Genomic DNA, 9736 nt, shown 5'->3' with positions numbered 1-9736 from the left:
CTCAGTAAGTTCAGGCAGATGTGTAGGCAAATGTGTACATTCATGAGGAAAAAAGTACCTTGAATAACATCTAAAACAAGCATTACTGTATACCCCATCACTGTTTCTCCCCCTGCAGTGTATCTACACACACACTGGCCAATAAGCTCCACAAATACTTTGTCAGCACTATTTAGATGCAAGAATTACTTGAGGCAATCAATGTTTAGCATAAGTTTATTTGCACGAGAATTTCAGAATCATTAAGGTCCAAAACCCAGTTTCCAAGAATGACAAGTGAACACCACAGTGCAGAACAGTAGACAAAGTTACTGTGACCAATCTCACATTTGGGCTTATCACAAATCCAAGTATTTCTAGTACCTTGTTTTGCCAGCTTAAAAATTAAAAGAAAGACTCACTTCTTCCAAACAGGTATGAGACAAATTTTCCAAGAGCTGACTTCTTTTAATAGTAAAAAAATAATGAGATGAACATAGGAAAAAAAAAAAGGCCTTCTAAATTTCAACAGAAAGTGCAATTTTAATCAGAAAGAGACAAGCCCAATCCAGACACTTCAGTGAGTGGCCTTCTCTTCCAACACAAGTGAGAAAAACCAGAGCGCTCCAACCACTCCCCCCACCCAAAGCTTCTACAACTATAGCCCAGCACCCCAACTTATAACTAGTTTCATTGAAATTAAAGAACATTATGAAATACACTTCACCATATTTAACAAATGGTTGAATAAGACTTAGATGCAAAGGCTAGAATTATTACTGTCCATTTGGCTCTCCCAGTGCCCAAATTAGACCAAGTTGCCAGTGACTATGGTCAATTTATTGCTCATCCCTGTGCCCTAACAATTATGGCACCCTCACTGAGTGTGTTGAGTAAAAGGAATGGTGAACAAGGACCATTGGTACACTGACAGCTTAGAATTGAAGCTATTTGTCCATGTTATCTTCTAAGAGGCCTTCTCCCGAGCACTCACAGTGATAAGTGGAGATGACTACCGGCATTAGTAGTTATTCCAGCGATCAGAAACCCACAAAGCCCAGGCATGAAACATACCAAATGCTTAATCCCAAAACTCAAACCCAAAATATGGATCTTTAAGTTTCAATAAAAAGCTTTAGGTATTTGGACAAGATTTAAATACTACCTACTGCTTTGTAGACAACATTATTAAAGCGTGAGGATCTTTTGAAAAATGTTTACTCAAAATCAAGCAGTAGTCAACCTCCAGCTTAGTGACTGACTGAACTAGCCGAACACAAACACAGTAACAATTAAATCTTGACCTGAGGGAGCATGAAGTATGCTTTACCTTACAACTTTTCAGAGTGACCATGGATCAGCACAGAGATTTTACCAAAGTGACTAAAACCCAGTTTACTACTAGGTCTCCTCGGTAGCATCTTTAGCAAATAAAAAAGTAATCTATCTTACAATGAGGAAGTCATACCAATAAACTGTAAGTTAAGGGGGACTTGGCAATAAATATTGACAACAGATGCTTAACCTCAGACTGGCTTAGCCTAGCAGAGCTCATAAGCTACAAGAAAACAGCTATCTGAAACCACAGTGTAGTTTACTGGAAGCCTAGTCCTGAGGAATCATGCACTGATACAAAACTCGCAGTCTAGTGTTACTGCAGCTTTGTTTTATTGCCACTGCCCAGAGGGAATGTGTTAGGTAATAGTCTAAAGTATAGTAGTCTTTCTCTAACCTCCAATTGACACACAAGTGAGCAACAGAGGTTAGAGCAGGTTTGCAGAGGCATCATTAAGTACTGAAGGGAGACCGAATCAAGCAGGCAGCCTAGACTTGGCCTAGGGTCATTAAACTTTTACCTAGCACTCATGTCACTCCTTGCTACAGGGGCCACCGTAAACCTGAACACAAACCAGCAAGCACACACCCAATTAAGCCACTGCCACATGCAACATCAGACTGCTAGGACAACTTGAAACAGAAAAGGGTAGACTGCTTGCAACACAGTGATGAACAGCTACTGAGTATTCCAGCTTTACCTGCCAAGCCAGGATTATTTTGAAGGCAAAGAGGCAAACAGTGTCCCGGCAATCCATTACACACTAGTGCCAATGCAGTAGGCAGTATGCAGCTTCAGGATACAGTTTAACTATTCAAGAGCTTAACATCCAGCAGCCAGGCTACAAAGCATCAATATTTCTAATATTCCAGAGCAATTTCATAGACGGACAGGGAACACAGCAGTCCTGGAAAGCTTAAACCCAGGAAGTCAGCTGTTCAGAGGACGGCCATTCAGTGTCAAGCTTCCTTCGAGGCCTCAGCAACAAGTTTCATTAGTAAAAGCACAATATTTATAGCAGGAACCTTAAATTCTCCATAGCTCTATTTCAATAGGAATCCATTAAAGCCTTTTTTCTAGCACTTCCTTTTCCAGTAGACGCACCCAGCCAGATGTTCAGCAGCCAAGGCATTCAAAGACTAGTAAAACATCAATCTGTCCGTTTCAAACCTGTGAGGACCTCTCCTGAGCATCTGACCACTTCTTTCACATGAGCTGATGCACAGAAACAGTTTGTAAAGATCAGCCGTGAGACTGCACAAGACAGATACACCAGTCTAAGCTATTTGATATGCAAATCAAACATGTCCCTCTAGGCAACGGTCTACAGCTTAGGTTGGCTTTAAAAACATCTATTTAAGAGACAATTACAAACACCTAAGCCGCTTCTTTCTAGTGACACACTATAATAGGCCAAGTATTGCCTTGCAGGCAGAAGTTATTCACGCCTAGGTTGGCATTCCAGCAGTAAGTTTGCACTAAGTTTAATGCACATGACAACACTGGCATCATGCTAGTTTTTAAAAAGCTTTCCAAATAGTCAAAGTCCTGGGTGAGAGATGCCTTGTCTGTAAGTTACACCAAGTCCAAGCCACAGTTAATGAAAAAGGCTGGGTTCACTTTCAAGTTTGGCTACTTTGGCTGACTACTCAGGAAGCCTTTAATGAAAACAACAGAAGACACCAAATTATTTGTCTATTTGCTACTGAAGTTGCTTACAAGACTGTTCAAAACAATTAAGCTAAAGCATGCTTGGCTAGTCTGCTTTCTAAATTCTGTCCCTCCTGTGAAGAAGTCTGAACAGAAGAGTAGCCTCGCTGCTTTACTGAGACAGTCTTTATTAAGTAGTTTTGAAAAATGAGAACTTGCAATGTAACTAGTAGGTTTTGGTCTTAGGAGGAACAGGCAGTTTTTCACTGCCATTTAAGTGCTGCACTGCTACTGTTTTCCACCTCAAACAGCAACCATACATTGGTGTTTCACCTGCTTTCTGCTTTACCTTGTAAGCTTACCTCATTTGATGAGGCACTGTGGTCTCACAAGCTTACCGAGACAGCTATAAGTCAAAAAAAGGTTTAGCAAACAAGTATTCTTACACATTGCACCAATACACATTAAATAGCTCTAAGATTTGCCTTTCTAGTCTACTTCTCTGGTTAAGCAAAGGAAACTCAAGATCATTTGCTCTATGTATGTTACTATTGCAATTCAGTGAAAATCATCCAGATTATACACCAGTTTCTAATACCGCTATACACGTAACAGGGAATTTTTAACCTTCCTTACATAGCACAGGAGCTTCAAAGCCGCAAATTCAGCACATACCCTTTAGGAAGGTCAGCCCCCTACACCTCCAAGGGAGTACATACCCTTCCAGAGGCCATTCTGAAAACAGGGGCAGACTTCCAACACACAGCTTCTGTTGAGAGCTCTGCTTAGGGTTTATATACCTCTTCAAGTGAGGATTACAACCAGTAAAGAAGAAGAATTTGATTCTGAGCACTCAAAATACCATCTCATACAGCGACCAGGTGACAGTGATAAACCAGTAACCTCAATCCTTAAGTGGTAACAGAAAGATAAGCATTCAGGACCTGCCTGAAGTTGTACAAGAAATTCATTCTGGGAGATACTTCAGGAATTTATACTGTGGCAGGAGCACACATCCTGCAACTTACAGGGGTTTAGGGTTTTTTAGGGTGTGTTGTGGGGTTTTTTTGCTTGCTGTGGACCTGTGAGGAAGAAAGTTGGGCCAAACTTCAGTGTAAGAGCTGTGCTACTTTCCAACTGTGCCAAAAATTGTTTTGAAAAATGCAGTCAGAAAGGCTTTATCTTGAGCCTGGACTCCATTTTTCCACCATAACTATTCAAATTGTGGTTCCAATTCTGTTTAAGGCTTCAGTTCCTCAGTAGAAGGACTTTTCACATTACCAAGTTTTGGACTGTGTTTTGGTGCATGCTTAGAGATGTCACCTTGCAAATTTATCATGCAAGAAAAATTCAGCCAGCTTATGCTTTAGCAATAGACTTACTAATCCATCTTCAACTTCCAAGAAATTAATCTTGAACTTGAGGCTGGACCATGTATCCCTAGGTACTACAGGAAACAACATTTAGGCCCTCTACAAGACAGACAATATCCATACAGTTACCAGTTCTACACAGCCAGAAAGTAGAAGCAGCCCAAGCACGACACAAGCCCTCTCTTGCACAATTAGTTCAACAGAAAGTTGGCCAGAACTTGAACTAAGGAAGTACAGAGTAACGAGGTTAGGCAACAGAAAGCAGAGTTTTGTTGCTGTTCCAGGAGTGGCTTCTGCTCAAGACGTTTTACAGCCTTTCCTTCATTAACTAACCCAGTTTACCAAATACTCCACTTAGATCACACGTTAATAGCCATTTCCAGAACTAGTACCGAGTTTTGCAACTACTCCTCTAACATTTGGCTGCTGGTCCTCTTCTCCTAATGAAGAGGTAATAAGGCTTCTTGGCATTTGTAGATATACTGAAAGGTTCATAGCAGGTAACCTGGCTGCATATTTCTACTGCACACCAGGAAATGGAAAGTCCAATGCAGTCCTGTTTCCACTAGAAAACCTCCAACTGACAGTTATTACTTGTCTATATACACTCAACATCTTGACCTTCAGTAGCCTCCACTCAGGTGAAGCAATCAATTGCAAGGCAACCAAGTGGGGTAGGACTGGCTGTATGACACAGGAGCATTTGCAAGATAGTAGTTGCTGAAGTTTACATCACTAACATAAGGTGCTGGCTGGTAGTAACAGGTAACGTTAGTGGCATTAGGGATGATGTTTTGTTCTGCCAGCACTCTGAGTGCTAGCAGAGAAATCAAGTTGAGAGTCTGCCTTCGCTCATGTCCCATGAGACAGACTGTGCTCTCATTCACCACCCTGTGCAGAATCATGAGGTAGTCATATTTGCTCCTCTCTTCTTTGGAGAAGTGGTTCTGGAGGTAGGTCTCTAGTTTGCGCTGCTGATCCAGGATGTCTGGGAAGTCTATGAAAAATCGGGAACACATGTAGCGCTCCAATGTTTTGATCTCATCCTTATCCATGGGCCTGAAGTCTCGTACTAAGAGGTTACTGTACTTCAGCAGCCCACCACCTCGGATCTCTTCAGGATTTTTGGTAGCTATCAGCTTGTTCTGCAGGTGATCAAAAGCTGCTTCAAAGTCTCCATACATGCTCTCCCCGATCACAGTTGGATGGAAGTGCTCTGACATGGGGGTTTCCGAGTAGTCGTAGTAAAAGAGCAGGGAGTCCAGTATGATTTGGAATGAGTCCACACTGAACTCAAACTGTCGTCGTATACAGTCTACAAACTTCAGCTCCACATTCCTGCCATGTTTGTTGGAAAGCGATATCAAGCTCCAACGGTCAGACTCTGTGTACACTTTGACTAGCTTCTGGATGTAGGCTTCCTTCAGTGTTACTGGACTGATTTTTAGCTTGCTTACTCCTTCTGGCAAGAAATTCAAGAGGGATCGCAACACCACATCTCGAACTAACTGAAACTCTGCCTCACTTGGAAGAGAAACTTGAAAAATGAGATCCAGGTCTTTGCATCCCAGCCCATTATCCTTGACAAGAACATGACCAGCTGCAGAGCCATTCAGACGGACATCGTGTACCACAATGCCTGCTTCACTCAGCCTACTCCGAACAGTCTGAACAATGTCCTTCAGAGTTATCTTCAGCGTTGGGAAGTTACCTCGTCCATGGATCGGAACCACCTCTGTAAGAACCTCATGCAGACGGCTGACCTGCTCCCAGTTCAGTACACTGCATGACATGCAGTCTGTGTTACTTCCTTTGCCTGCCATCTTAAGGTTTTTTCTTCTCCAAAGAAACTGTAGGGAAATGGAATTAAAAAAAAGACAAGTCAGACTTTCATGCTTCCTAGGTATATTCTATGCTCTGCTTTTCTATCTACACATCGAGATGCAAACTAGAAAGAAATAATTCTGTGTACTAACGATTATCAGCATGCCTCTCATCTGAAGTGAGACTCAGCTTCTCTGTTGGTGCAGGCAAAAAAAATTAGTTGTCATTGCCCTTTTATTGGTGAGGCAGTGTTAAGTGCTTCAGCAAAGCAGTTTGTGTCAAACTGAAATTATCAACAAAGATGACACACAAGCTTTACCTAAGTTTAAGATCATCTGCAGCACCAGCTGAAGCCAGCGAGAGCCAAAACTGCAAAACATTTCTGAAAGTTAAGCTTTGAACTTGTTCGACTGTACATAAAGCTCAAACCGTTCTCTCCAGCCAACACAACAGTGGAAGACACTCAGGTGTTAGTTTCAGGGTTTAGACATTCAGTCCACTGAAAGCGCTTTAATTGTGCCATAGATACAGTATTCCTTCCTTTTCATAGGAGTTTTTCCTTTCTCAACCATCCAGCATCTACCACTCAGAGGATAAAGGCCAAGTACACCTTGCTCCTGCAAAAAGCTATAGTACTTCAGCATCCTGGACAGAATTCCAGCTGCAAAGTCAGATAACACTATTCAATTTATGCTCCCATCTTTGTAAGCAACTCTTTACCCTTCTTTAGATACACTGCATAATCAAACCACTTTTAGAAATATTCATACTTGCCCCAACCTTTTGCTTGTCTGTGGAGGGTAGGCAAGCCTGTAGGAGCTGGCATATATTTGGATGAGGTATGTCATGTTAGCGTTACTCTTTAACAGTAAGGACTTGAGAACCTCACTGACCAGCCTTGGTCACAGCCTCATCTGAACTTCTGCACTTTTTAAGGAATCTTCTCACAGCTGACCAGATCATTCTCTCATGCTTAAGTGGCTTGTATTCAGATACTTGCATATGTTCTACAGCCACACACCTCCAACTGGTATTAATACGCTTTACTCTTTTTAAGTGTTCCAGGTTTCTATTGTGGCCAGGTGCTTCCTGACAGCTACAGACTAATTGAGGCCTCACCTTCTTCTGCCCCAAGTACTTGTGAAGACTGCAGCTGCCAAGGTCAGACTAGTTAGACTTAAGCCAGTTAACTCTTGGCTACCAGGAATTTTTTTAAAACCCAAGCATGTAGTTTCCTAACATGCATCGACGTAATGCATGGAACACTTTTTAAGCAAGATTCAAAGAGCAGCTATTGTCATTTCATGCCTGTCCTCTTTTAGCTTTTAGTTTTTGAACAGCTCACTTGACCTGTCACCTCCTCTACAGAAGAGAGTCAAATCCTCGATAAAATATACAGTAAGGTAAAAATGCTCCTGGGAAAGCAATTTCTGCCCTTGAGCATGTGCTGCTGCATTACAGGCTCTGCTGCTGTGGGTCACATCAGCTCCAGCAGGCACGAAACCAACCTGTGGTTCGCAAGATGACTAGTCCAGGACAAATCAAGGGGCTCTCAATCCATACGGCTGCAAGGCAGCATAAACACAGACACATCAAGCCTGCCAGCAGTGGCACTTCAAACACATTAAAGTACGTTTTCATCTTAAACTCACTGCATTATCATTAAATCCTTCAGATCACTAAATAACAGAAGTCTTCCATGACTTCTAGCTTCAGCTGCAACTGCTTTCAGCTACTACCTCTGAAAGAGTTCCCCCTTCTCATTCGTAGCCTTCTCAGCAGCCAAGGCAACATGCAGAGCCCATCCAGTGACCAGAAAGGACTGAGAGCCATGCTTCCCACCCCACCCACTCAGTTCTGCCTGGCAATCCTCACCTAGCAGAGCAATGTGCATTGCTGCTCTTGTGGGGGGAAGATGAAGTACTTCATCTCCAGTTCAGTGGAGAGTTTCATTCTCAGGCTGTCAACCTATGAAGCCTCCCACGCCCAAATCACTCACACGTTTGCCTACTCTGCAAAATTTATGTTAGTGACAACAGGACCTGAGCAACTTTAACCTACTTGGGACACCAGCAGTTGACACGTCTCTGGTTTCACCACCAACACCAAGATCTGACACCTGAAGATGCTCATTCACTGGGAAAAGCACAACTCACTACCTATTTTTCATACCAAGAGCAATGAGCACTGCAGCTTCACCCGGATGCCAACCTCAGACCAGAGGCAGAAGGAGCAAGGGCAGCACGCCTTCACCTTTGTCACCATGAAGTACGCTGCTCTGCAGCAGCAGCTTTTCCCCTGTCAGACACAGACTTGAGCACAAAACCTGGCAACACCCAGGCGGCCGTAGCTGCAGCAGCCGGCACCCCGCGGCACGGCAGCGTTACCCCCCCCCCCCCAAAGCGGCAGCGGGGCCGCCGGCGGGGAGGGCCAGCGGCCCCCGCAAGGCGCTCTGTCTCCAGAGGACTGCCGGGCGCGCGGAACTCGCCGTTAGGCCGTTTTAAACGCTAACGGCAATTTACAAACCGCTACCAAGCGCTTGCCCCGAGGGGACGCCTCACACAAACGGCGCGGCGCGGCGCGGCCGCTGCCGCCCCTCCGCCTCCTCCCCCGGCCCCGCCGCTCACCGGTCAGCTCCGCCGTGCCCCGAGCGACCGCGCCAACCTCCCCCGCGCGCCCCACCGCCCCCAGCGCCCGCCCTTTATCTCCGCGCTGCCGCCCCGCCCCGCCCCGCCCCCCTCCGCTGTGAGGTAACGGGCGGGCGGGGCGCGAGGCGGCGGCCCCAGCAACGGCCGCTGCGGGGGGGCGGGGGGCGGGCTTGGCCGCCGCTCGGAGCCGCCGGGCGCTCGGCGGGGATCGGGAGGGGGGAAATGGACGGGGCGGGGGGGCCGCCCGCGCCGAGGAGCCCTGACCCCCGCCTCCAGGGGCGCCCCGCAGCCTTCCCCGCACGGGTGGCGTCGGCGGCGGGGGGGGGGCCCAACGGTCGCTTCCCCCCCCCCCCCCAATACATGTGGAGAAAGCAATGGCCTAAAGGTTTCGGGGGAATAACGGGCGGCAGGGGAGCGGGCTACAGCGAAACGCGGGCTGAAACACGGCGCGGCTGTCCCAAGGGCGCCTCGTCTGGGACAGGCCGGCTGTCCGGCACGGAGCCACCGTTTCCAGGCCTCCCTGGAGCGTTTACTGCGGTGCCGCGTCGGGAGCGGCCAAACCAGGAGTTCGTAGGAAAACTGGAAGGATGCGCTCGCAAGGACTGGGCGAATGGGTTGAAATGGCGCGGTAGTGAGAACCACAGATGGTGGGCACTGGGAGGCACTGGAGACATGGAGGAGGAAGAGGAGGAGGAGGACGGAACTGTTGGGCAGGAAGGACTGAAGAACCTGGAGATAGGGAGTAATGAAAATCGGCTGGCGTTTGAGAGTACACGGCACAAGGTCGTGCGCTGCGGGGATGAAAGCTGCAATTTCTGCTGTAAACCCTCAACGTTTCAGCAAAAGAAGAGAGAAGGGACCTAGGGTATTTGCCTTTTGTAGGATAATCGGTATCCCCTCAGTACAGGTGAAAAAGAAAGCAAAGC

The 9736-nt window shown here is 46.1% G+C and overlaps 1 protein-coding gene across 1 annotated transcript; it reads right to left on the bottom strand.

Moving 5' to 3' along the window:
* Positions 1-214: 214 nt before the first annotated feature.
* TENT5C (terminal nucleotidyltransferase 5C) lies at positions 215-8824 on the bottom strand. Its single transcript, XM_075437684.1, has 2 exons — positions 8790-8824; positions 215-6188 (listed from the first exon to the last, which is right to left on the bottom strand). Exon 2 carries the CDS (start codon positions 6159-6161, stop codon positions 4989-4991), a length of 1173 nt encoding a protein of 390 aa, XP_075293799.1. The 5' UTR covers positions 6162-6188; positions 8790-8824; the 3' UTR covers positions 215-4988.
* Positions 8825-9736: the final 912 nt, after the last annotated feature.

The sequence above is a fragment of the Opisthocomus hoazin genome, chromosome 1, assembly GCF_030867145.1.
Source record: "Opisthocomus hoazin isolate bOpiHoa1 chromosome 1, bOpiHoa1.hap1, whole genome shotgun sequence".
Taxonomy (NCBI): domain Eukaryota; kingdom Metazoa; phylum Chordata; class Aves; order Opisthocomiformes; family Opisthocomidae; genus Opisthocomus; species Opisthocomus hoazin.
The sequence above is the reverse complement of the archived record's forward strand: the minus strand, read 5'-3'. Positions and strand labels throughout refer to the sequence as shown.

Excerpts from the sequence above, each read along its gene's own strand:
- TENT5C (XM_075437684.1), bottom strand. The coding sequence starts at position 6,161 with ATGGCAGGCAAAGGAAGTAACACAGACTGCATGTCATGCAGTGTACTG.